The 26,640-nt window shown below is 69.0% G+C and overlaps 1 protein-coding gene across 4 annotated transcripts in view; it reads right to left on the reverse strand.

Annotated features, from left to right (window-relative positions):
* GPSM1 (G protein signaling modulator 1) overlaps window positions 1–25,942 on the reverse strand; it is a 27,160-nt gene extending 1,218 nt beyond the window's left edge. The window contains exons 1-15 of one of the 4 annotated variants that reach the window (XR_007457989.1): window positions 25,736–25,942; window positions 18,329–18,550; window positions 17,498–17,633; window positions 16,765–16,907; window positions 15,796–15,919; window positions 15,484–15,599; window positions 14,583–14,738; window positions 14,145–14,253; window positions 12,969–13,092; window positions 7,991–8,061; window positions 7,053–7,229; window positions 2,375–2,531; window positions 1,700–1,908; window positions 121–671; window positions 1–51 (exon numbers count right to left, since the gene is read on the reverse strand). Coding sequence is in view for 2 of the 4 variants with exons in the window: in XM_049631532.1 (XP_049487489.1) it covers window positions 465–671; window positions 1,700–1,908; window positions 2,375–2,531; window positions 7,053–7,229; window positions 7,991–8,061; window positions 12,969–13,092; window positions 14,145–14,253; window positions 14,583–14,738; window positions 15,484–15,599; window positions 15,796–15,919; window positions 16,765–16,907; window positions 17,498–17,633; window positions 18,329–18,550; window positions 20,754–20,920 (2,118 nt within the window). In the remaining 2 variants the exon portion in view is untranslated. Of the gene's footprint in view, window positions 672–1,699; window positions 1,909–2,374; window positions 2,532–7,052; window positions 7,230–7,990; window positions 8,062–12,968; window positions 13,093–14,144; window positions 14,254–14,582; window positions 14,739–15,483; window positions 15,600–15,795; window positions 15,920–16,764; window positions 16,908–17,497; window positions 17,634–18,328; window positions 18,551–20,753; window positions 21,109–25,735 lie in introns of those variants that run through there. The other 3 variants (XR_007457988.1, XM_049631516.1, XM_049631532.1) reach the window with 3 other exon arrangements.
* Window positions 25,943–26,640: the final 698 nt, after the last annotated feature.

Here is a 26,640-nt window from a genome sequence, read left to right on the forward strand (position 1 = left end):
TGGGCCTGGGGCAGGGGGAGGGCTGGGCCTGGGGCAGGGAGAGAGCTAGATCTGGGGCAGGGGGAAGGCTGGGCCTGGGGCAGGGGGAAGGCTGGGCCTGGGGCAGGGAGAGAGCTAGACATGGGGCAGGGGGAGGGCTGGGCCTGGGGCAGTGGGAAGGCCTGGCAGGCCTGCGGGAGGCCGTGTACCACCCCGGGGGCTGCTCTAGGACAGGAGCACAGCCACCCTCCAGGGCAGCCCTGACCTGAGCCTGCCACCCTGGGAGGGAGCCGATGTGGGGGCTGTGTGCCCAGCGTCTGCCACAGTGGAAAGGGCCAGAGGGCTCGGAGCCTGTGCTCAGCCGTGGCCTCCAGAGGAACGGGCTTCTGGGCAGATGACCGTGAGCTCTCCGCCCCCCCACCCCCCCACCCCGGCCCCGAGTCCAGGAGCGGGGGTGGGGCCGGCCTGGCTGCAGTCACAAGGCCTTAGGTGGCGCCAGGCTGGCACTGCTGCCGGGGCTCGGGTCTCCCGCCGACCTCCTGCTCCGGGCTCCCGGCGAGGTCGACCCGCTGTTCGTCCATCCGCTTGGCCTGCACCCTCTGGATGAGGCTGAAGAAGTCCTCGTCAGGCATGGTGGGGCCTCGGGGCAGCACGTCGGGAGGCGGGCAGCGCTGGTCGTCGATCCTGGCGGACTGGGCAGACACAGACACGGGGGTTGGCCTCGGAGGGCCCCCCCCAGCAGCTGGGCCAGTGCTCGGTGGCCTCGGGCACCACTCCCAGGCGGGGGCCGCTGTCCAGCCGCAAGGCCGGCTCGGGAGGGCCTCCCTCCGTGCACCTGTACCATCGGCTCCGCGGGCACACCAGCAGCCCCGGCCCCGGGGGCGAGGGGCCTCCCCCCGGGCCGCCCAGGGGCAGAGGACCGAACGATGCCCGCCAGACACGGGGTGAGGGGGCCGCCGGGCGGCCTTCCCGTGCCGCTCCCAAGGCCCCCCGATGGTGGTGCGTTCAGGAGCCCCGCGGACAGGACCGGGGGCTCCCGGCGCCCGACGTGCGGAGGGGCTGGGGCTGGCGTGGGGCCGACGAGGCATTTGGGCTTCTCTGCAGGGTCTGGAGCAGAAAGGCCGGCAGCCGGTGCGGCCATCGGAGCCGGTGCGGCCGGGGGCTGGGGGCTCTCTGTAGGGCCGGCTTTGAGGCTCGTCGGACTCGCCCGGGGCCGCGCCTTGCTCGGCTCTGCGGAACGAACGGCACGTCCGGAAACTGCAGCGGCCCACACGGGCCACGCGGCTGCCCTTCCTGCAGCCGTTCCACAGGCTTCCTGACACCCTTGCCTGCCGTCTGGCCTTGCCCCAGCCGGGGTGGGTGGGGGGCAGCGGCAGGTGGCCGGACCCCACAATGGTGAGAGCCTTCCCCGCTCGGGGCTGACACCTGGCCCGAGGCCACCACGTTGGGGACCCGGTGCTCCCCCCCAGCTAGAGCTCCTGTACTGTGAGGGGTGGCTGAGGACGTCCGGGGTGACCTCTGGGGGGTCCCGGCAGGGGCCTCAGGTCTGAGCACTCACAGGCACTCAGTTCCCATCCGGCCCGAGACGGAAGGACCAGAGCCAGCTCCCGGCAGGAGGAGCCCCCGCCCAAGACGAGGGCAGAGGGGCACCGGGCCACCTCGGGGCTGGGGTGGGGGCAGGCGGGCGAGCGCCCCCAGCCTCCCCCGACCGCAGGCCCACCTGGCACTTGATGAGCATGTTGAAGAACTCGTCCCCAGGCTCCTGCGGGTCCCCGTCGGCACGCAGGTGTCCCAGGTTGTTGTGGGTGATGCGGAGCCCGGGCAAGCTGCCTACGCTGGCACGCTGGTCGTCCAGCCGGCGGCTCTGCGAGCTGGCGATCAGGTCGAAGAACTCTTCGGTCTGCGGGGAGGCCGTCAGCGAGGGCCGGGCTGTGGGGGACAAGGTGCAGGGAAGGGGACCCCACGAGGCGGGTCAGGCTGGAGCCCAGCCCAGCCCACCACACTCCTGGGCACATGGGGCTCCCAGCGGTGGCTCCGTGGACCCCGGACCCCGGACCCCGGCTGCTCTCAGCTGCCTCTGCCATTTGCCCCACACCCGCTCAGGGGCTTCCAGAAGGTGCCGGAGGAAAGCCTTGCTTCCCACGCCCGCTCCGAGACGGAGATGCCCTGACACGGTGTTCCGGAGGGCGGACATGATTACGCACTTCCCGGGACGCAGCCTTGGGCGAGCGGGGGACGAGGAGCTCACGGTGACAGGGGGCACTTTTGCAGCTGGTGCACCCGCTCTTCGGGAGCAAGGGCTCAGGGGGGCACGACGGTGGAGGGAGGGGGCTGAGCCTGGCCCAGCCCCCCTCCAGGACAAGAGGAGCTCTTTGGGTGGGGGGGGGGCACTCACCGACCCTCTCCTCCAGGCTGGGGGCGGCGGTGGCCTCGGCGGCCCCGGGCTGACCCTCCTCCAGGGGACAGCGCTGGTCATCCATGCGGCTGCTCTGGAACTTGCTCAGCAGGTCAAAGAAGCAGTCCTCGTCGGAGGACGGGGCCCGAGGGATGCTCTGGGGGGCAGGGGCAGTCAGCGCCGGCTCTGGCCCAGCCCCTCAGACCCCTGCACACCCCTGAGGGAGCCGCGCGGCCTGGGACAAGGTTGGGACCCTCACCCCACCTGCCCCGCCTCCGCCATCCTCCCAGACGTGACGTTGCCACCCGCCCCCTACTTGCCCCAACGCGGTTCAGCAGCCGCCACCGCCACCGCCCCGGCCCCGCCCCTGGACACTATCACACACCGTGGCAGCCCCCGCAGTGAGCTCCCCTCTGCCCACGCCTCTGGGGCTCTGGCACCCAGCACAGCACTCCCCAGCGGCTGCTGAATGAACAAACGAAGGAGCGAGTGAGTGACGGGGCCCTCGGCAGGCAGGGAGCCTCACGGGCCATTTTGTGTATCACACTGGTCTGTACCAGGGTCCTGGCAGCAGTGACGGCGGACCCAGAGGTGCCAGCGACATCAGGGCAGATCACCAAAGGCAAGGAGCCAGAGCTGGGGGAGGCGAGGCCTGCTGTGTTCCACCCTAGTCCCATCCCTTCTGGGGTTCAGGTCCTGGACCAGCGGACAGGCCCAGAGGACGCAGATGTGTGGGGTGTTCAGGCTAAAGCACCCTCCGCGTACTGGCCAAGGTGACCAGGATCTGCTCTGGATGGCTGGGGGGCAGAGTCTGGACATGCTGGGAGCACAGGGACTCTGGCAGGCACTGTGAGTGTTCAGCCTGGGTGGCAGGAGGGCTGACCCTGGGGCGACCCCCACCGATGGGACCAGGGAGGGGCAGTGAGAAGCGGGAGACCGGGCCACTGGGCCTGCCTGCATCCCAGTTGGCAGGGGGGCCTTGGACAAGCCCCCTCCCACGCTGAGCCTCGGTTTACACATCCATAGGAGAGCAAGCTGGAGGCACCGGTCTCTTGGGCCCCCCAAGGGCAGGCGCCCCCACTAGCCTCCCCACGTCTGGTCCAGAGCCCCGAGTGCTGACTGACGGATGGGGTGGCTTCCGGAGATCACCTTGGCTGCAGACCGGTGCCTGCCCACGTCCTCCCTGCCTCCGGTGTCCCCTGCCCAGCCCTGTCCTTCCCCCTCCCAGCTGGCTGGTGGCCTCCTGGGGGCCCCTCAAAGCTGGGCTCATGGAGAGACCACATGGCAGAAATGTCACCTAGCAGGGCCTGGCTCGGTCCTCGAATTCCCGACGACCCCTCGCCAGCCCACTGCAGACACTGAGGGAGAGGAGCTTGCACACCTCCAGCCAGGGGCAGCCCCGAGGACCCCACGAGCAGGCCCAGCCTGGGCTCCCAGGTTCAGAGCCGGGCTCAGGCTGCGGGGCCACAGGGGCAGGGAGGGACAGCGGAGTGGGTGGTTCTGTGCGTGAGACCTGCCAGCAGGTGGCAGCTCGGAGGACAGAGACCCCAGCCGGGCTCTCAGGTCCCCCTCCCCGCCCCCCAACCTCCTGTCCCAGCAACGCAGGCCTAGAGCCAAGGCTGGGGGTGGTTCAAGATCCCCCTGACTCACGACTCTGCTCTGCTGCGCCCCGGCCTAAGACCCCACAGATCCCAGGGCACAAGGCACCGAGGGCTCAGGGGGCACCCCGGCCAGGGGGCTGCACTTGGTCAGGGCCTCCTGGGGGAACTGCAGGCAGGATGGCCAGGGCCCAGCATCAAGCTCCGCACTGGTGGGGGCCGCACAGGTGCCTCCCCCGGGGAGGTCGCTTGGGGCCCCAGACTCAGCCAGGTGTGGGGGTAAGCACAGCACCACCCCACCACAGGGGACAGTCGCTGCTCCTGGCCCCCGACCCTGGCATCTGGCCCCAGCTGGGGCCCCCCAGGTGAACTGTGGGCCGGGCGAACAGAGCCAGGCCCCTCCCAGGAAAGAGGTAGCCCTGGGACCCCTCTTCTCTAGACACACGGGCCCCCAGCACTCCTCCAACCCCCCGTGGGCTGACCTCAGGGCTCAGGGGCACCCCTGAAGTAGGGCGACGTCTGCCCAGAGGCTTCTCGGGGACCCCAGCAGCACAGCAGAGGGCTGGGCCGAGAGGGCCCTGTGGGGCCATCCAGAGACAACCCCACAGCAGAGCCATCCTGGGCCACCTGTGAAGGGCTGGCGCTCCCCTTGTTGGGGGGGTTTGGGGCTGAGGCCGCAGGTGCACAGGGTGAGGCTCCAGACAGCAAGGAGGCCCCGCCCCCTCGATTAGGACAGCACCCCGGGTCCTAACAGGACGTGCCCCCACCTCTCCTCTGCCCCTGCCTCTGGCTCCTTCTGTCTCAGCGGGTCTCCGAGCCCCTCCTGCTGGAGTGCCAGCCCGGGTCTTGCAAACCCCCCGCGCCCCCCAGGCCCTGGGCTGCCCCCCTGCAGCCCCCCAACCTGCTGGCCGGGGTTCCTGAGGCCCCAGGCCCCGAGGGGCGGGGGAGGTGGCTGGACTGGTGCACGAGCCCAGGAGGAGAGCTCCGCTCTGCCCCCATCCTGCTTCCCACCGGCCCCTGTGCTCCCTGAGCCTCCCCCTGTAGGGGACCCCACACTCACGCTGGGCACGCAGCTCCCTCCAGCAGCAGCGACCGGGCGCTAAGCGCTGTCTACCGTGGGGCGCTCCACCATGCGGTGCCCTGCCGCCTCGCTGCCCCTGTTGGCTCAGCGCTTAAATAGGACCCGGGGGAGGGCCCTCCCCGCCCCGGCCCCCCCACTGCACTCACTCGCTCCCGCGGCCGCGCACGAACACGCGCACGCACACACATGCTCTGCAAACACGGAGGGCTCCTGCTGGGGCCTACGGGAGGGGGGTGGTCATGCCAGAGGGGCGAGGAGGACGGAGCCTATCTGGAAAGCGGTCGCCCTGCTGACAGAGGGGCCCGGCTTCCTTCCAAAAGCCGAGTCAGCCCGGCAGAAGCCGCCTCGTTCTTCAGCCCTGACTCCCCAGGCTGCTGAGGGAGCCAGAGGGATGCTTTCCCAGGGGCAGGGGCAGGGGCCGGGCGGCCACCACGGCCCCCGCCACTGGCCATGGGATCCCCTCCCTACACCGGGAGGTCTGTGGAGTCTTGGCCTCTGGCCTGCCGGGGGCCCAGTGGGGGCCGGCCCTGGGGTGTGTGGGGAGGCTGGCTGGGGGCGAGGGCAGAAGGGGGAAAGGTGGAGCCCCTTGGGGCCCTCTCGGTCCCGCTCCTTCTACAGGGAGCTCAGAGCCCCAGGAGGAGGGCCTGCCCCCAGTTGTGTCTGCAGGGCAGGGGGAGGTCTGGGGCCAGGCCTCCAACTGGGGCCAGGCTTAGCGCTCATAAAAATTTTCTCCAAAGGCGCCCCCATTGCCCAAAGCCCTGCTGCCTTCTCAGAGGGGCTGAGCGGGGGTTCTAGGAGCTGGCCTTGGAACCCCAGCTCCACCGCTCCTAGCTGTGCGCCCTCAGGCTAACCTCTTTGTTGCCCCGTGCCTCGATTTCTCCTTTTATGGCTGCTGAGCCCTGGCTGTTGTTTCTGTTTGGTAGACGCAACCCCCTGCCCCCCGCCAGCAGCAACAGGGACACGGCTAGGGCCAGGTCACCATGTGGAAAAGGCTGTCCTGTTCCAAAGCCCCCTGTGGCTCCCTGGTAGCTGGGGGTCCTCCCCTGCCAGGCCCTTTCTGGATGGACCCCAACCTTTGAGTCTAGCCCAGCCCTGACCACACCCAGTCACACCTCCCAAGACCCCCAAGTCCCCATGCACTGGTGGCAAGGCCCCTGCACTGCTCGGCTGGGGGTCCCCAAATGCACAGTGCGGGCAATAGCCCCACCGTCTGGGGCCTCCGTGGTGGCCCCGTCTCCTCACCTCTCACTCTACGGACACGGGCTGGCAGGTAGTGCTGGGGGTAGATGGGGTTGGCGGAGGCCCCCCAGGCTCGTGGGAAGGATGGGTGCAAAGCAGCCATCGGGGGGCTAAGAATACCAGCGCGGCGCCCACGCCCCTCAAAGGCTGGGAAGGTGCTGATTAAGCCCTCAGAGGCAATTATTTTTAGATCGAGTCCCAGATATTTGGACCCAGGTGTTCTGCACATGGGGAGGGGGGATGGTCCAGGCTGACCTCTGAACCTGGACTCACTGGGCACGTAGGTTTGCAGCCTGTACCTCCCAGACCCCGACCCGCTTCCAGCAGCCCAGACAGGCCAGCCCAGCCTCCTGGACACAGTGGGACACCTGCCAGGCAGCAGGAGGCCCCCTTCCCTCTGTCCCCCATCTGTCTGACCACCTGCCCGTCCATCCCTCACCCATCTGTCCCCCCGGGCCCCGTCCGTCCGTCCACCCCTGTGTGCTGCACACCCAGGACAGGGCTGCTGGCCGGCCCCGAGGGCCCGAGCTCCCCGCAAGCCCGCCCTCCAGAGCCCCATCCACAAGGCCTCCTATCCTCAGTGGCCAGGGCCTTGCGGAGGCCGGACGCAACTGGCAGAACGCCGTCTGTGCTAAGCGTCCTGCACCGTCCATAGGTGCCATGTCCGCCAGGCCCCGAGGCAGCACAGGGCTGTGGCCTCTGACCCCGGGGGTGGCTCAGGTCGGCCGCTCGGGAGGGCACCCGAAGAGAGGTCACCTACCGTGCGAGGCACCTGCACCCGGACGTCCGCGCTGTCCAGCGGGGAGTGGCCGCCCTCGCGGGGCCTCTCAGCGGTCTCCAGCCCCTCCTGGTACTTCCTGCTCCTCATGGGGAGAGGGAGCATGTCCCTGCCCGGCCCCCGCCACTCCCCCAGCTGGTGGCTGTCTCCATTCTGCTCCTGGGGAGAGGGAGGAGGCCAGGCATCGGTGGGGGCTGTGGCAATCCCCAACCAGTGCTCCCATCCCGGGACCCTGAGCGGGGGCTGGCGGGTACAGTGGCCCTGTCTCACAGACGCACCCAGGCCCTGAGGTGCCTCAGGGAGGAGGAAGAGAGCCTGAGGCCCGGAGGCTAGGAGGCTGACCCCACACTGAGCGGCCCTGAGCCTTGTCCCGCCACAGACCGCCCCAGGGGCACCCGCAACAAAGCCCAGCACACGCCTGAGGAACCAGAGGCTCGGAGAAGGGAGCTCACTCCCCCAGGGCTACACAGCACCCACCTCTGACAGGTACAGAGTGGGCCCAGAGCCTCCCCCTGCCCAGCTTCTGACTGGTCTGCTCTGCCCGTAACAGCTTTGCTTCCCCCGGGGCAGAGTCTCGGCCGACAGGGAGCAGGAAGGCACGGGGAGCGGCTGGGACACTGGGGACTGTGGCCGGGTGGGGGCTTGGGGGCCTGCAGGTTGCGAGGACCGTGGCTTGTCCCCCGGGGGGGCATGGCTGGCGGGCCCCCGGGGTGAGTGGGAGGAAGTGGGGCTTCGTGGGGGCCTCTCTGGGGGCGGATGGCTGCTCCAGGGTCTCGGGCTGCAGAGAGGGCGCTTGCCCCCCACGGCGGGGACGGGGGACAGACGGGAGCTGGGCTGGGAGGCGGCAATTCAGCACCCATCACACCTGCCTCGTCAGCCCGCTGCCCACGCCCCGGCTGCCCACCCTGAGCCCCACTCACCCGTTCCAGGGGGAGCCTCAGCAGGCCCCAGGTCTCTGCACTCAGCCTCTGTGTCCTCTTGGGCCTGGCACCTGGAAGACAGGGGGCCCAGTCAGCCTGGCACTGACCCTCGGCCAAGAGGTGGGCTGGCCCAGGCCAGGGCCCTCCGGAGGGCCTGCACCCTGGGGCCCGCAGATGAACCGCCAACGTCACCGTCTCCACGGAAGCAAACGCAATGTCTGCACGACCTCGTACGCCCCACCCGGCAAGCAGCCGAGCGTGGAGATGGGCTGACCCTGTAGGGGCCTGGCAGGGGGTCTGGCTGTGCTGCCCCCGTGCCTGCCCTTAAGGGACTCCGTTCACCCCCCACCCTGCACGCACATGGGCAGCCCAGATCCTCCCAGGAGCTGAGCGCCCCTCTACCTGCAGACACGTGCTGGGCACCAACCGGGTGCCCCAGGGGCCCTTGTCCAAGTGTGGGGCCGCGTGAAGCAAGGAGGCACTGTGGGTAGAGCGAGCAAGGCAGATGCCCCAGGAGTCATGTCTGGGCAGCACTGGACCTTGGACCCATTACCCTCCCTCAAGCTCAGTACCCCCGTCAGACTGAGCCTCCAGGCATGTTGCAGGCACCACACAGGGAGCCCGTGGGAAGCATCTTATGGCGCCTGGCATGTTGTGGACACCCACAGCCCACGTCGCAGTGAAGCCTTGCCCTCTGGCTACCCCAGCACTGAGCTCACTGGTGACGCCGTGCCACGGACAGCACGGGGCACGTGCCCCACCAGCGGCAGCGAGGCCAGGCAGGGAGCCCTCAGCTCGGCCCCCGACCCCACCTCGGGCCCCCGGCTCTGAGCCCACACCCACTGCCCAAGACACGGTCCCCAGAGAGGGGCCGTCCGGGAGGTCAGGCATTCAGACCAGCCCGAACCAAATGCCCAGGGAGTCCTAGGAACGGAGGAGATGGTGTGGGCGGCTGGCCTTCAGGCTCTGAGGAAGCTACGCTCTGTTCTCTACCCTCCAGAGGCCGGGTAGAAAAGCAGAGATCTTGGAGGAGGGGCTTCTGTGGCTGCTGTCCAGGGAGGGGACAGCAGGCAGCCGCGTGGGTCTAGGACTTGGGGCTGCCTGCCGCCCCCCCCCCCCCCCCCCCAGCAGGGCCCCATCCCCCCAACTTTGGCCACGTGGTCAGCACCGGGTCTGCCTCTGCCCCCTGAGAACGGCCCCTGGCCACCGGGCCTCGCCCAGGTGTGCAGCCGGAGCCTGACCCCGTGTTGTGAGGCCCAAGGAGATGGGGCAGGGTCCCCACTGCCCATCCCTCCCCGGATCAGACAAGCAGCTCTGAAGGAACAATGTGATCATTCCAACACCAAACTGTCTGGGGGCATCACCTGGCCCGGGGAGTGATGGGGGGACGCCGAGCGGTCCCGTGCATGGCCCTGTACTCACCACAGCCAGCGAAAACCCGGCCCCTTTCTCGGCCGCCCCCTGACACCCGGGGGGTCTGACTCGCCTTCCCCACTTTGTCTGCTGGGGCCCGCCTGGCTGGACCGTCGGGCCCAGGCCGTGGCAGAGGCTGAAATGTTCCTCTGAGACACAGCTTGTGTCCGGCTCCAGGGCGGGTCCCCTCATGGCCCTCGGGGCCCGGCTAAATGCACCCTCTGTGCGGGCTGCGCGCGCACTGGGGCATTCAGGCCAGAGCCACGCTGGCGGGCTTCCCGCTCCACCCACCCCAGAGGGGAAGGTCTGGAAACTTCCCTGAGCACCACCCCACTCCCGCCTGAGTCTGACCAGAATCATTTCTGTCCCCACCAGGCTGGCCAGGCCCCATCCCGCCCCTCCTGCATGCAGCCGGCCCGCTCAGGCGCCCAACTCAGCTTCTAGCTGCTGGGCTGTGTCCCTCCAACTCCTTCCTGCCTTCACTCTCAACTTCCAAAATCCTGGCAGGTCCTCCTTCAAAACAGATCCAGAATCCGACCCCTCCTCACCTTGCCGGGACCTGAGTGTCACGTCCCTCACCTGCCTCTCTGCTCTCTTTGTCCCTTATACATGCTGGGGGCCCCGGGGATGCCCATAGGGCCTGGGTGAGATCTTCTTCCTCTGCTCACCCTGCAGGGCCCCTGGCATGGGGAGGGGCTTGCACAGGGCAGAGGTTCTCCCGCTCCCTGCTGCTCCTCTTAGCCAGCCTTACCCAGGCCTCAGGGCCTTTGCATGGCTGTCCTCCGTTCAGGCTCACTCCCTTCTCCCCTTTCAGCCTTTGCTCAGAAGTCACTACTATGGGGCAAACGTTTGTGTCCCCCCAATTCCACACTGAAGACCCCACCCCCAACGCGATGACATCAGTGAGCGGGGTCTTGGGGGTGATTAGGGTTAGCTGAGGTCATGAGGATGGCTCCGGGGATGGGGCTGGTGCCCTTATAAGAAGACACTGGGGACCTCCCTCCAGCCCCACACCACCCCTGCACCCGGGAAGAGGGCCGTCACCGGGACGGCCGTGCGGGCACGCTGCTCCCGGACCCGCAGCCTCCAGAGCCGCGGGAAGTGGACATTCATTTTTGTAAGCCGCCTGGTGTGTGTTGTTCCTCGGCCGAGCTGAGGGCGACAGCAGCCTCCATAAGGCCCACGCGGCACGCCCACCCGGCCGCTCAGCTTTTTTCCTCCCCAAGCGCTTGCTCATTCCCAGGCACGCCTTGTTTTTTGTTTATCGCTGTTTGCCACATACGGGTCGTTTCTGGCTACCTTTGCCGGTTACGTTCCCCAGTGTGTCCCAAGCCTGGCTTCAAAGGGGCTTGGCACACCAGGGGACCTGGGAGGCCTGACCCAGTCAGGCAGCAGTGTCAGGACGCGTCCTGGGGCCTCTGCTGGGATGGGGGCTGCAAGGCTGCTGAGGTCAACCTGTAAATTGGGTCCCCCAGCTGCATAAAGGGCCCTTGTTTTATCAGGAAAGAAAACACCTTGGGTCCCGGCCTCCAGGACCAGCCGCGGTTCCCGCCCACCGCGGTCCCCGCCCACCGCGGTCCCCGCCCACCGGCTCCAGGCTTCTTCCCTCCCAGAAGCAGCCTGAGGCATCTTCCCTGGGCTCCAGGTGGCGGGCTGGGTCAACACCCTTCCCTGGCGCTCACCTGGTCCCCCCTTCATCCCCCCGCCTCCCCCCCGCCAAACGGCCAGGCTCGACACACGCCAGTGCAGCATCCCCGCCCCGAGGGGCAGTTTCCAGGCCAGTGCCCACGTTCAGTGTGCACTGGACAAATGAGTGGGTGAGTAATGCCACCCCCGCAGGAGACTCCTGGGGCGCTCCGTCCACAAGGCCCCGGCCCCGCCGGCCTCACCTGAGTGGGGGGGGGGGGCTCCTCCACGGCGGCCCAGACTCAGCAGCCGCATCCCCAGGCCCGGGGCCCCCACACCTGCCTCCGTGACCCGGAGCAGGCTGCTCTGGAGAAGGGCCTCTGCCCCGCCTCGGCCGGTGGCCCAGCGCTGGCAGCCTGGCAGGGAGGGGGCTTCCGGGGGCCCCGGCTGGGAAGGGTCTGGGCACAGGGCAGAGCAGCAGGGCTGGCGTGGGAAGGACAGAAGCTGCCTTGTTCCCGGCACAGCCCAGCCCTCCACCCGTGATGCGCCCCCCTTTCCTCAGCTCGGAGAAGAGGGAAAATTGCCAGAGAACCTGGAGCTGGCCGCAGCCCCGGGGAGCCTTTCCAGAAGCCCTCCGGGCCGGGCCCTGCCCCCACCCACTGTTGGGTGTGTAAGAGAGCGGCCTCACAGGGCCAGGGGCTCCAAACAGAGTTGCCCACCCTCAGAAAACCCCTGCCCAAAGGGAGCCACCGTCTTGTACATCCTGGGGCAGGGTGGGGGGCAGAGGGGGGCCCTCCCCCATCCCATCCCCTGCAGCCACATCACCCCAAAACAAGGGTGGCTGGGGGTCCCAGAAACCTTCGCACCCTCCCTTCCGTCTCAGCCCCTGAGGAGGGGTGGGGACACGTGCCTCCCTTGCCCAGGACAGGCATCGTTAGAAACCCTGGAGCCTCTCCACCGCGGCCAGGTGCCACTTCCTGGGGCCTCATTCTCTGCAGGCCTGACGGGCTCCAGGTTGGGGCAGGTGGGCACCCCTAGGGAACACAGCCACGAGGGGGTTGGGGCCAGACTCCCCGCAGGCTGGGGTCGGTGCAGGCAGGGAGGGGGCAGCTAGCGCCCTGTGCGGAGCCCCACACCCGCCTGCAGCCATGGGGGAAGCCAGCTCGGGGTGGCCCCCCCAGCCCCCTATTTACCCATTTGCTCTGTAAGGAACATCCCGCCCTGCATGCCTAGCAATGTTCACCCACATGGGGCTACAGGCAGCCCGGGACTGAGATCAACATAGCCGCCTTGGCTGGTCCCGGGGCTCACCTGAGTAGCGCCCCGCCCGGAGGGAGGCTCTACATCTCTGGCTGACTCAGCCTCGCCCCCAGGCCCAGCTCTGAGCCTCAGGTGGTGGTGGTGGTGGGGGGGTCCTCAGCCCTTAAGGGGATGGAGCACGGAGGGAGGGGCAGTGAGTGCCCCCCCCCCTCCTAGCCAGGGGATCAACCTGGGGAGCTCAGAGTGACTTCAGGCCCTCGCTGGCCCAGAGACCGTGAAGCACCAGCCCGAAGGCCTCCCGTTCAGGACACACCTTCGCCCACACCGTCCCTGCCCCCGAACACCCCTTTCCACCCCGTGCTTCCCAATCTCGGATTCCTAACCTGACCTGGGGAAACAGGGCCCCTCGTCTGTGCCCCGAGCACCCTGGACACCCGGTCACCACCCCCCCGCGCCCCCGGGAGCTCCAGAGCACGGCGGAGAAGTGGTGCGGACAGACACCCCCAGCGACGGGGGCTTGCCACCCTCACCGGGCAGTTCTGTCACAAGGGCTCCTGTGGGCAGAGTCCACCTCCCCATAGACCTGCACCCGGAAGCCCAGCGCCGTCCCGAGGCCCAAGCCTTGAGCTCTCCGGGCGGCCCTCCCGCCACACCCCTGCCCACCCAGCCCGGGACTCACCTTGGGCCTCGTAGCCGGCCAGGTCGGGCTTCTCCGCGGCCGCGGGGCTGCTCAGCCGGCCCAGCACCAGCTCCAACTGTGCCACGTTCATGCGGGCCGTGAGCTCCCCGTTTCGGTCCCCGATCTGCAGCCAAGCAGGGCCAGGTTGGGGGGCAGGGGGGCTGGGGGACTCCTACGGACAATCATGAGCCCCGCACCTCCCAGGGAACCAGGCCTCCCTGTGCCCCGGGGGCGCCCCTCACACCCCAGAACGCTGGGGGCGCCACGTGAGGCCCTCCTTCCCGAGCGCCCTCCCGAGGACAGGTGGTCTGGTCCAGACTCCAGCTTTCTCGGCCCCTTGGAGCCTCACGTGCACCCCTCAGGCACCCCCAGCTCAGAGCAGAGGCTCAGCAGGGGCCGAGAAGCGCAGAGAAGTGAGGTGGGCCCGGGGCCGGGCCTCGAGTGGAGCTCTGGGGCCACTGGCGTGCCCCCACCCGTGCTCAGGGGGCTGTGGGGCCGGCCCTGCTGGTGGCCCCGGTTGGCAGGGGGTGGGGGACTCTCCTGGCCCGAGCTTCCCTGCTCCTCCCCACCGCCTGGGCTCCGGTGGGTCTCACCCACAACAGACACAGGGCCGTGGTGGGTCTGGGCAGGTGCTGGGCATGTGCTGGAGGGAGGTGGCCGTGCCGCTGGGGCCAAGGAGAAGGATGGGGCGGAGGTAAGAGGGCCAAACAGAAACCAGGGAGCCGGAGGTCACCGGTGATGCCCTGTGGCACCCGGCCGTGGACCACCCTGACCTCAGTAGGAGGGTCCTGCGTGCGGACAGGCTCTCAAAGACCCTGTCTACCGTCCCCAAGGTGTCCAGCTGGAAGGTTCCAGGGGAAGAGCCCCAAGGGCAGCCTGCGGTAGGTCATGCCCACCTTGCCCTGCCCACAGGGAACGCCAACACTTCAGGTGGAAAGCAGGCCACCGCTCCCCTCCCCCCATCCCCTGGCTACACCAGATAAGCTGCCATCAGGCGTCCGCAGGCAGGGGGTGGCGGCCCACCCCCCCCCCACCCCCCACCGCCCAGTGCACATCGGCAGCCTGGAAAGGAGGGAGGAGCAGGCTGGGCGAGAGGCGCCCTGCCTGGTCTGAAGGGAGCTGAGCAGCACCGGGGGGGGGGGGGGGGGGGGGGGGGGGGGGGCAGGCCTGGCTTACCTCCTGGGAGATCTCCAGGTGCTTCTTGGCGAAGGTCAGGGCCTGTGCCGGGCTCCCCATGGACACGTAGGCATTCCCCAAGCTCCAGCACGCCCGGCCCTCTCCCACTCTGCCAGGGAGGGAAACCGAGTCCACTTCTGCAGCCCCCAGGCCGTCAGGCCCGTCCTGACGGGAGCGCAGCAGGCCCCGCCTGAAGTGCCCGCCTCGGCCTCCCTCGCCCCCTAGTGGCCGGCGAGGCTCTCACCCCAGAGGCTCCCTCCACCCTTGGGTGCGGGGCAGTCCCGCGGGTCATTAATCTTTCAATTCGGGTGAAAATCACAAAGCGTAAATCTAACGGATTAAGCGCGCCTCGGCGCGTGGCACCGTGCGTGCTCACGACCCACGGCCGTCGCCCGCGATCCGCTTCCGAAACGCCGCCCGCCCCCACCGCGCGCGCACCTGTCGGCCAGCTCCTGGGCGATGAGCAGGTGCCGAAGGTGGTACTCGGCCGAGCGCTCGTAGTCCTGCAGCAGAGTGTAGGTGTTGCCCAGGCTGTAGCAGGCCTGTGCCTCCACCGCCTGGTCCTTGAGCTGCCGGGACAGCTGCAGCGTCTTCCTGCGAGAGGGGGAGGCTCAGCCCCAGCAAGAAGGGCTCCGGGAGCCCTCTCTGGGGACGCGGCGCTGCTCACAGCCCCCAGCCGAGGGGTGCACGGAGGGCGGGGGGGGAAGCGGTCCGCCAGCCCCGGGATCCCACCGGGGTGTCTCTGGAGCCCCGTCACTGCTGGACCCGCACTGGCCAGTCACCTCCCCACCCCGAGCCTCCGCCCTGCATGGGGGACGGGGGACACAGCACACCCCAGCCCGGGATCCGGACGCACGGGACCTGGTGCTGACGACCCGGCCTGTGCCCGGTGGTCACCACTCTGCTCCTCAAGCCAGGAGGCGGCTGGCAGAACATCCTCCCAGGAGCCCGTGTGATCTCCACCCTCTGGGTCCACACACGGAGGATTATACCCGCACTCCAGAGATATTGTGGGGTGCAAAGACAGCTCTGGGGTTCCCCCAGTAACTGGCACTGGGAGGCCCTCAGCCGCAGTTAGCTGTGTCCCTGGCACAGAGCGGCTTCTGCCCGCACTTACCGAGTGAAGGGCACCATAGTCCTTCCTGTCCCCGGCAGCCCCAGGACCCCGGCTTTGTCAGTCTGTGGCCCAGAACCCCCCCCCCCCCTCCCGTCTGGCCCCTGGAGAGGCTGGGAGGTCAGACCCACCTCCCGACCTTGGGCTGGTGTCCAGGGGCCCCCTCCCCCGAGCTGGGCGGGTGGGGTTGGGCAGGGGTGGGGGCGGGCGGGCAGGCCTGCCTACTTGTAGTACTCGGCGGCCACGTCAAAGCGCCCCAGGAAGATGTGGGCGTTCCCCAGGTTGCTGTATGCCCTCCTCTCTGCCGCCTTGTCTCCAAATTCCTTAGCAATGGCCAGGCGCTGGGGACACAGACCCGAGGCCCGGGTGGTCACGGAGCAGCCCCGGGACCCGATGTGGATGGCGGGGGTGGCCTCCCCGCCCAGCGTGGCCAGCCCGAAGTCTGCACGTCTGGCGAGAGCAGCCTGGGACCCTGAGCCAAGCCCAGACGAAGCGAGGCAGCTGGCCCCCCCCACCCCCGCCCCGCAGGGGACTCACCTCCTTGTGGAAGGTCGTAGCCTCCACGAAGCTCCCCAGCAGGTAGTGTGTGTTGCCCAGGTTGCCATACGCCCTGCCCTGGGCCGCCCGGTCGCCCAGCTCCTTCACGAGGGACAGGTTCCTCCTGGGGGTTGCATCTGTCTGAGCCCGTGGCCCTCTCGGTGCGAGGGAAGCAGGGGCTCGTGACCCACCCACCCGGCCAGAGGGGATGAGCAGGCAGCCTCCGCTCAGCTCCTGCTGGGAGCGTGCCCCAGAAAGAGGGCAGCTTGGGGTTCTAGAAGAGTGGCTCTAGGGAGCCACTAGACGAGGGTGCTGTCTGAGCTCCGAGGCTCAGGTCAGGGGCTCCCCGGCCCCAGACTTTGGTTTTCGGGTGCAGCCTCTGTCCTCCTGCACCAGCGTCCTCCCCAGCACAGAGGCTCAGCCCAACGTCCCCGCCCTATTTCCAGCCAAACGTTTTCTTTTTTTTATTTTTTTATTTTTTTTCTTTTTTTTATTTTTGGGACAGAGAGAGACAGAGCATGAACGGGGGAGGGGCAGAGAGAGAGGGAGACACAGAATCGGAAACAGGCTCCGGGCTCCGAGCCATCAGCCCAGAGCCCGACGCGGGGCTCGAACTCACGGACCGCGAGATCGTGACCTGGCTGAAGTCGGACGCTTAACCGACTGCGCCACCCAGGCGCCCCCAGCCAAACGTTTTCTAAATGCCACGTGTGGCTTTTGCTCGGCCGTTTCCCTGCCTCTCGGCGCTGCTGTTTGTGACTTATGTGCGGGAAGCCGAGGAGGCCTGAGGGTGGGTGGGGCTGGGGAAGGAGAGCCGGCCTGGCTGTCACCACGCGGGGGTCTGCAGAGAGGTGATGGGGCCACATGTGGGTGCTCCGTGCCTGGGGTCCCGCGCCTACCGCAGCGGCTCAGGAAGCGCTACGGCCAGACCCCGGCCCGGCCCGTGGTGCCCCCACCTGCCCCACTCACTCATAGAACTCGGAGGCTCTGCGCAGTGGCTCCCGGACATGGGGCGGCAGGTGCCCGGGGTCCTGTGCGGCGTTCCACGAGAGCTGCTTGCCCTTGGCGTGGTACACGTTGCCGATGTTGTACAATGCCCTCGCCTCCCCGACCTGAAGGTGGCACCGAGGTTGGCCCTCCGCAGACATGGCCCCCGAGGAACCCCCTGGCCCCGGACCACTGTGCCTGCAGTCCCCCAAAGGCAAGGACTTGGAGGGGGGCCGTCAACAGGTGCAGATGTGGGAGTAGGGCCGGGACCCCAAGAAGGGGTGAGGCGTGTTTGCACGTGGTCGCCACCCTCTGGGCACGGGGCAAGCGAACACTGCCTCCTGGTGGACAGGCCTGGCACCTGCCCCCTTGTCATCTACGCCATCAGGGCGACCAGGTCCTTCTCGGAAGCCCGGGGGGAAGGAAGGCGCGCTTGGCCCACACGCCTTGAGCTATGACCTGGGGCCGGCCGTCTTGTTCCCCTGCCTGGGGTCACGGGGAGGGGGGGGTGTCACAGACTAGGTCAAGGGTCCGGCACCGGGTGGGGCCCACGGCTGTTCTACCCCGGCTGCCGCGCCACCCTGTGTCCCTCTGGAACCGGAAGGAGGGACGAGGGGTGCTGGCGGGTCTGGGGGAGCTCACATGGAAGACGGGGGGCCGGGCCTCAGCCCTGCAGGTGGGGGCTCGGCAGGCAGCCTGGCAGCAGCCGACCTACCTTGTCCCCCTGCTCCCGGGCGACGTCCAGGTGCCGCTGGCAGCACACAATGGCCTCGTCAAAGCGGCCGAGCACCTTGAGTGTGTTGCCCAGGTTCCCGCTGGCCTTGGCTTCCCCCATGCGGTCACCGATGGTCCTGGAGGGCAGGAGGCAGCAAGGAGCCGGACTGAGGGCCGGCCGGGACCCCGAGCCCAGCAAGGAGCCCGGGCAGGGGCGGGCGAGGCCTGGCAGGACCAACCCGGGGGCAACTGGGGGCGATGCCGGGCAGGGGTCTCGCCGACGGCAGGCGAGGTCCCCTCGGGCAGCCCCGGGCAGGCAGCCCAGCTGGGGATCGCTTCTCTGCTGGGCCCAGCCTGTGGCCGTCGGGGCTCAGAGAGGTGCCCCAATGGAGACCAGGAGAGTCGGGGGGGCCTGACAGTGGGAGTAACTTTCGACACACCCGCCGGGTGCTGAGGACACCGCGTGCGGCTCACTGGCCAGGGAGGGGCCCGTGGGAAGGGTGTTCAGGGACGAGAGCAGCTCGGGGAAGGTCTGGAGGCCAGACGGGAGTGGAGACGCTCAGAAACACGAGTGGTCGCCCCCCCCCCCCCCCAGTCCCAGGGACAGGCACCCGCGTGAGGACACATTCAGGACACCAAGGGACACCCGTGTGCACACACACGCACACACACACGCCTCCCCTGAAACACAGCCCCTGGGGGCACTTGCCAGGCGCCGCCCCGCCCCCTCCCCCTCTCCCAGGTCAGGGGCGCCCTCGGGTTCCCTGGACCCCGAGCTCCCGGCACTGCCCGCGCTGTGACGGCCCCTCCCCGAGGCGGGCCGCGTGCTCACCGGGCCAGCAGCAGGTCGTGCCTGTGGTACTCCAGCGCCCGGGAGTACTCCTTCAGGTAGAAGTAGGCATTGCCCAGCTGGCTGTAGATGGCGCTGAGAGTCTTCAGGTCCTCGGTGCCCACCTGCACCGCTGCCTCAAAGAAGGCCGCGCCCGCCTTGAAGTCCCCGGCCTTGCAGAGACGCTCGCCCTCCAGGGCCAGCTCCAGGCACGAGGTCTCCATCCTGGGCAGAGAGAAGGAGTCACAGCCTGCCCCTCACGCCGTCACGCAGGGGCCCCGTGCTCCCCCGTCATCACTGGGACCACGGGGCCTTCGGGTGAGGCCACGCCTGTGCGCACAGACGTCGACGTCTCTGGAGAAATGCCCAGAAGCACGTGCAGGGTCCAACAGCGTGCCCATCGCCAGGCTGGCACCTGCGCGGCTCACCCGTGCCCGAACCTCACTGCACGCCCCTCACGACCAGGGCTCAGGGGCCCCCGGGCAAACGCATGAGTCCGTGACTACGGCCAGACCCTCAGCCCACGACGGCCAAGCTCCAAACACAGCCTCCCCTCAAGGCTCAGCCGCCCGGGGCGAGGGACCTCCCTCCGCCCCCGCTCCGGGACCTGGTGCCGCGTCAGTCCTCCAGAGTAGCTACAGTGGCCCGCGACAGCCCTCGATCCTCACCAAGGGCAACCAAGGCTCAGAGAGGTTCAGGACACCAGTCAAGGCCACATGGGCAGGACCTGACCCTAGCCCCTCCCCCGTCCCACATCCTCTGCCGTCACCTCTCGGGGGTCACGGCTCCGTCTGAGCTGTGGGTCAGCCAGCCCCCAGAGCCGAGAAGCGTTCAGCTGCTGGCCACAGCCCCCCGACGGGACAGCCACTCCCCCACGCCCAGGGCGCTACTGTGGGAGGGCATGACAGGACCGTGTCCCAGGGTAGACCCGACCCCTGGGACACTGCTCCAGACTCCTGCCCATGAACCCCGCCCAAGTCCACGGGCCCAGGGCCCCACACCACCACCAACGCCTTGACCGGAGGCCGGGCCAGCCCTTCATGCCTCCACCTTTGGGCAGGGGCTGCAGAGAAGCTGTCCCTTACCCTTGGGCTCTGCCAGCCCATGGGCTGGGGCCGGGGCTCCCCAGCTGCTACCCCGGGCTCTGTTCACTGGGGCCCCATGGCCCTTGGGCCTTGGGCGAGCTGCCCTCAGGACATGGCTGTCAGGGGAGCCTCGGGTCTGGGGGTCACTTGATCAGGCTGGCCCTGGTTCCGGCCCTCCCTGCTAGGGGGCCCGGGGTAGGACACTTCATCACTCAGAACCTCGGCCTCCTCCTCTGGCCTGTCGCGGCTGGTCCTGTGAGTTCCACGCTCAAGGCCTGACCCGCTGCCTACCCTAGGGCGGGAGAGCGGTCAGCGGAGGACACGGCACACAGATACCATGGGGGCAGGGGAGCGGGCCCCAAGCTGGAGGGGGTCCCCGGCAGGTGGTGGGAGGGGCCCAGTGACCATACCCGCACATACACGCAGCCCTGGAAAAGTGGGAGACGTGTTCTGCGTGGCCGAGGGCCAACCCAGATCACCGGAGTCCGTGGAAAGCCCACGGGTAAGTGAAAGCGCCCACGGCAAAACAGCGCGCGCACCCCCGGGCACTCGCCCCCTCTCTGCGTTGTTAGAGTCCGCGGTGATCAGCCGTTCCTGGGGGACAACACGCAGGGCCCTCGACAAATCCACGAGTTTCGTCCACGGCACTGCTTCTCAGCCGCTCTAACCAAACACGCCTTTGGTGCAAAGCCCCCCCTTGCCCAGCCTCGACCCCCCCCACGTCGGGGCCACGCCTCCGGGGGAGAGTGGGCTCCGGGACCCCAACAGCGCCCTGCCGCCCCCAGATTCAGGCAGAGCCTGCGTGGCCTGTCAGAGAGCGGGGTGCCGGAAGCTCGGGCCTCCTACCCACGACGCCCCGGGAAGGGCTGTCTGGAGCCTACCAGCCGCCCCCTCCCACGGCCAGGGCCGCGCACCGCGCGCTGTCTGATGCCGGGAACTGACCTCTCCGCCTGGGTGACTTGGGAGGACCCGGGGCTTGGGTGTGAGACGTTGGTCTCAGAGCCGAACACGCCCTGCTGGCTCTGACAGATAGGACGCGGGGAGTGGCCTCCCCACCCTGCTGTCCCTGCCTAGCTAGAGACAGGCATCGCCACCGCCGCGAAGGAGGTTTCTGGTGTGCGAAGGGCCTGGAGGTGGGGGGTGCACCGATGAGGTGTCCAGCGTGGCCATCCCGAATCACAGATTGGGGGGGGGGGGGTCTGACCCGGGCCCCGGTAACGTGAGGAGGCCCCCTGGAGAGACACCGGCCGGCGTCCAGGGCTGGAAGCCCCCGCCCCCTCCACTGACCCCAAGAACCTCCCACCGCACCTTGACCCCCGGGCCACCCCCCCGGCCCCCCGCACCTCTTCCTCTGCGGGTGACGACGCATCTTCTCCACATACAGCCATAGCTCCAGGCCCACGGGCAGCAGCAGGGGGCGGGGGCGGGGGGCACCGTATACCACTTTGCACACGGCCTTCTCTGCCAAGCTCAGGGCCACGGGCTGGCCCTCCGCGGGGGCGGCCGGCATCGCGGGGCGCCAGGCCTCCCGCCTGGCCGGCCAACTCCCACCCCGCCTTGGCCGTTGGTCCTGGGGACGCGCCGGCCTCGTGGTTCCCCTGTCTCTCCCCACCCCAGAGTGGTGGGCTAAAGGCTCTGGCGTCCCAGGCTCCAGGAGACCCCAGGTCCTTGGGCAGGTCGTCCGGGGCCTCCTGGGGGCTGAGACGGATCAAGGGATCAGGGCGGCTCAGAGCCAGGGATCAGCATCGTCAGCAAGGAGGGCAGGGCCTGGGGTGGGCAGGCGGGCGGGGGTGAGACTCTCGCCGCCTGACCACTCACCCAGCTCAGCAACGGGCTTTGGGGTGGCAGAGGGCTCCAAGGCCGTGCGGCTCTAGCCCCGGGGAAGAGGACAGGGCACAGCTCCAGGGTCAGAGGGAACTGGAGAGCCAGGATGGGCCCTGCTCCCCAAAGCCACCCGGAGTCGAGGACACGGAGGAACCCGAGAACCAGAGGAGGGTGGGGGGGCCCGCCCGGTGTAGGGTCTCAAGGCCAGCCTCAGCCTGTGGGCCCTGCAGGCCCTGCCCACTCTGGCAGGTGGGGTCTTGGAAGGGGCTGGGCAGGTGAATATGGAGGTGGGATATCCCAGCTACCTGCCCGCACACATGAGCGTCCAGACCGGGCACCCTCCTCCCTGCCCTGAGGCTTCTGCCAATGCCACCCGTCCACACCTGAGGACAGCTCAGCCGAGGGGCACAGGGCAGGGCCCGGATCACCTCCTCCTTACCCAGCTCCTATTAACAAACTGGATCCCCAAGCCCCACACCCTCAGAACCACCCCAGGGCCCTATTCCACCGGAATGCAGGCCACCCTGTCTTGTCTCCCCTGAGGCCTGCCCAGCCTTGGCCAGGTGCACCTCCCTGCTCATCGAAGAAGACTCCAGAGCCTTTGTCCCCCAACACCACCTGCCAAGCCAAGGGCCACTGAGAGCCCCGCTCTCAGGGGCTCTGGGCGGGGCCGGCTGGAGTCCTCGGGGCCCCGGGGCCGTGGTCTCAGCTCCCCACCAGCCTCACTGCCCCGACCCTGGGAAGGGCAGCGCTCCCACCTGGGAATAGATGCCTCCTGGTCAACCTGTAATCTTCCAGCCCCCAAGGAGGTCAGACCCACACCTCTGGGACCAGGCTGTGGGGGTCCTGCCCACCCAGATGGGGCCACAGCCCCCTGCACAGACCCACACGGATGCGGTGGCTGCCCTTCCTTGCAGGGCCGACCAGGCCAACTCTCCCAGTGGCCAGACCACAGTGGCCGGGAGGCGGGATACTGTCTGCCAAGCTCCCGCCGCCTGCCCACAGGCTTACCGGTTAATAAAATGGTATTGACTCCCCAGGGGCCAGTCTTACTGTTCCAGCCACCGAATCATGACCACACCCCTCAGCCTCGCCTGGGCATCCGAGACAGCATCCCAGGAGAAGCCATCAGCCCAGCCACACCCAGATCAAACTGCCCTGCTCTCCATCAGGGCTCCCGTCCCGGCCTATGTGCCCCACAGACTCCGTGGGGTCCTCCAGTGCTGACCACCACGGCCGGTCTGTAAGCCAGGCCCCCGGCTCCCGCTACACATGACTAACCGGGGGCTGTGTCCCCTTAGCCCCACTCGCTGCTAAACATAGTCACCGTCCATCTTCCCTAGAGATGTCACCCACAGGCTGGGCCACCGGGCAGATGCCCCAGGGCCCCTGCCCACCCCCTCCCGTTGCCCCCAAAGCAAAGCCACACTGACTCCCTTTGACGTGGGGATTTTGGGACAGCACGGGGCAGGCAGCGCGGCGGGAACAGGGATTGCGGGTGGAGGGGCACCTAGCTCGGGAAAGCACCTGAGGTTGTGTTCCGAGGAAACCATGGGGCCAGGCCATTATTCCCCAGAGGCCCTGCCAGGGCCAGTGCCCGGGGGCACCCGTGGAAGGAGCCCATGGGGACGGGTGGGCAGCAGGGCGGAGCAGCCTGGGTGCCCGACCCACTCCTGAGGATGCCCCTGTCCGGGTGCCTCATGCCTGGGGCACACCTCTAGCGGGTCACCCCACAGTGGGGGTGCTCACCGCCTGCTCTCCCCTTCCCAGTTCCTGGGACCCTCAGCTGCTGGCCTGAAAGGGACGGGGAGAGGGCCACCCATAGCTTCCCCATTTTCAGGGGCCTCTCAGCCACCAGCCCTCCCCCCATACCTCCCCGAGGCCCTCTCCCCCCAAACCCCTCTCCGGGCACGAGGGCCCAGGTGTGGTAGACCAGGGTTGAGCGTTATCTGCCCCAACCGCCTCTGCCTCCCTGACCAGCTCCCCTCCCGGGGCCCGGCGTGGGGACGTGCTGGGCCCACAGGCACACTCACGCTCAGGCCCTCTCAGTGTGCGTCCCAAGCCCACGTTCCCCCAGACCCCCACTTTATAAGAACTGAACTCTGGTGGGGCCCGGGTGGCTCAGTCGGTTGAGCGTCCAACTTCGGCTCAGGTCATGATCTCGTGGTCCGTGGGTTCGAGCCCGTCGGGCTCTGTGTTGACAGCCTGGAGCCTGGAGCCGCTTCGGATTCTGTGTCTCCCTCTCTCTGCCCCTCCCCTGCTCATGCTCTGTCTGTCCGTCTCTCTGTCTCCCTCTCTCAAGAATGAACAAACATGTAAAGAAAAGAAAAACACTGAACTCTTGTCACCGGGAGGAAACTGGCATGGGAAGGGAAGCCACTGGGGGTGGGCTGGGCCTGGCCTGGCCCCCCAATCACCGTCTGCCGAGTGCCCAAAGCTGTCACGGGGCACCCACGCGCTGGGTGCCACAGGGGGGCTTCCCCAGCCCGAATCAAGGAGGTAGACAACCTTCTGCCTGCCCCAAGGTGCCACCGTCAGTCTGTCCCCTCCAGCTAGCAGCCCCCACCTGTCAGAGGCCCCCCCACACGGCTCCCCAACTCCCACCCTTCCTGCCAGCCTCTGAAAGCCCGCTCCAGCACGAACAGCCCTGCCCACACCTGGCCGCGGCTGCACAGACTCCCCAGGGGCCTCCTCGCGGGCGCTGCGGGAGCGCCGGTGGCTGTGCACCCCAAATCTGTGCTGGGCTTGCCCGCTGGAGCTCAACGCAGGTCTCGGCTTGCCAGGATGCCAGGCTGGGCTCGGGGCCTCCCCCAGCATCCCCTCTGAGCCCGGTCCCTGCCGCGCTCCCCTGGGCCAGGGTCCTGTCCGGCATGTCCCCGCCGGGCCCCAGCAGCCCCGCACCCCAGACTCCCAACGAGGCTGCAGACGCGGACGCGCCCCATGAGGACCCCACGCTGGGCGGTGCAGGGGCTCCAGGGCTAAAGCTCCCCGCTCCACACGCGCGTGCACTCACACACGCAGACACACACATACGCACGCTGGGAGCTGCCGAACCAACTCGGGCCGTCCCCACAGGGGTGCTACGGGGGGGATCCCCCGGGGTCAGGCCTCCAGCGGCAGCTGCCAGCAAACCCACCCGCGCACCCCTCCCCCTGCGCGGGGCCCAGGAGCGGGGTCGGGGGCCCAGCACTCAATCCTGGGACCACACAATGGGGGCTGTGTCTCTGACCAGTGGCACAGAGACCGAGGTGGGAGGAGCCGCAAGGCCCCCTACCCACCACCGGGGCCTCGTTCTACACGTGGGGGGTGGCACCCAACAGAGGCTTGCTGCTGATTCGCTGCCCGGCCGGGGCTGGACGATCCTCTCGGGCAAGGCTAGGCCCCTTGAAGGCCCAGCAGCTGGGGACGCTGCCAGGTCCCGGGGATGACGCTGTCCGGCCAAGTCGGGGACCTGTCGGGCCCCCTGGAGGCAGCCGGGCCTGCCTCTGGGGGTCGCGGTCAATGAGCGGCCCCTGCCCGGCACCCGTGCCGGCTGCTCTCCTGGCCACCTGCGCTCACTGGCAGAGTCCATTCCCCTCGGAGGACCCTGTGCCCACCTGGGCCGGGCACATGGCATCACGTGTGGATCACCCTCGACAGGCCCGGAGTCACCCAGCAGGCATGCAAGGCAGGTGGGCAGGGCCACCCTGTCATCCCTGACGAGAGCGTGAAGCCCCGAGCACAGGGCGCTGGCATCATCCGCGAATCTGCCCAGAGGAAGGTGCCTTTTCAGGCAGGCACACGCCCACCCGGCTGGCTGGCTCCGCAGCCCGGGTTCGGGCCTGCCATCCATGAACGCAGGCTCGTGCCGGGTCCTCGGGGAACAGGGCCCCACCCAAGACAAAGCCCGGTCCCTCCAGCCACGCTGCCTCCCAGCCAGACCCGGGCAGAGGGGAGGTGGTGCCAGGCTTGCGAGGCAAGCTCCACACACCTGCTGTGCCAGGCGGCCCAGCTGTCGGGAGAGCACAGCTGGTGAAGCGGGAGCTCTCCCGGCCGCCAGGCCCGGGGCCGTGGGGGCGGGGGTCCAGCAAGCAGCAGCCCAGCTCAGCCCAACACCCTGACCACCCGCTAATCCTGGACTCAGAGGGGCGCAGCCTGGGCTCCCCCCTACCCCCCCCCGCCCCCCCCTACCCCCTGCTGCCCCCTTCTCCCTCCCTACGCGCACTCGCCAGGGGGTGGGGGGGCGCCCCCTACCTCTGCATCCCCTCCCCCACCCCGGGTGCCCCCCCCAACCCCTTACCCCCTCCTTCCTCGCACCCCCCCACCCCGGGCGCCCCCCATCCCAGCACCCCTTCCTTCTCCCCCGCCCCGCGCCTCCACGACCGCCAGCCCGCAGGGAGGGCGCGTCCCCGCCACGTCGCGCGCCCGCCGCAGCCTTTGTTCCGGGCCTCCCGCCTCCGGCCGCCCGTCCCCGCCCGTCCCGCCGGTCCCCGCACGTCAGGACCCCGCCGGCCCAGCCTACCTGGAGTAGAGGCGCCGGGCCGGGCCGGGCAGCTCGTCGGCGGAGGGCGGGGCCGGGCCGGCCATGGGGCCGGGGTCGCCGAGGGCCGGGGCCGCACACCCCGCGCTCGCGCCGCCCTGCTCCTGTCCCCTGCGCGCGGTCCGCCGCCCACCGTCCACCGTCAGTCCGTCCGTCGGTCAGTCCGCCCGCCCGCGGGAGGCGCCGAGGAAGTGATGCGCGCGGGGCGCCGCCCCTCCCGCCGTGGCCGTGATGTCACCGCCGCCCGCGCGCGGGGAGGGGGGCGCCGACGACGGAGCCGCGGGTCCCTCCCCCCTGCGCAAGGGGCCGGGGAGGGGGCGGGGCCTCCGAGCGCTCCCCCCCAGCCCCCCCCCCCCCCCACCAGGGGGCACGCGGGGCAAGGGCCTGGCGCTGGCCGGGCTGCTGGGCCCCGGGGTTCTCGCCGGACCTGCGAGGCGCCTGGGTGGCAGTGACCCTGCTGGCCCCCCCCATCCCCGCGACAGGGGCTGTTTGAGGCCTCCCTCCCTTTGTCTGGCAAATGGCCAGCCCCCCTTGGTGGTCCCCTGCCGTCCCCACCCCCTTCTCTGAACTGGCAGTGGGGTGCCCGCCATGGGGGATGACTCCCTACTTTAGAGACACCTGGCGAGCCAGCCGAGGACTGACCTGTGCTCCAGGGGAATTCCCTGGTCTGGGAGGAGTGAACAGCCAGGAGAGCCGCACTTACCAGGACCTGGGTGGCCTGGCGCCCGGGGAGCCCCTGAGCCTGCTTTGCTCAGCCCTGAAACCCTGGGTCACCACGTCACCCTCCCAACCTTGTGAAATCTAAGGACTCTGAAAACCGAAGCTCACTGTGCCCACACTCCCCCCCCCCCCATCGTGGCCCCGACCACCTCCTCCCCTGTGAGTTC

Source organism: Panthera uncia, chromosome D4 (genome assembly GCF_023721935.1).
Source record: "Panthera uncia isolate 11264 chromosome D4, Puncia_PCG_1.0, whole genome shotgun sequence".
Classification (NCBI taxonomy): Eukaryota; Metazoa; Chordata; class Mammalia; order Carnivora; family Felidae; genus Panthera; species Panthera uncia.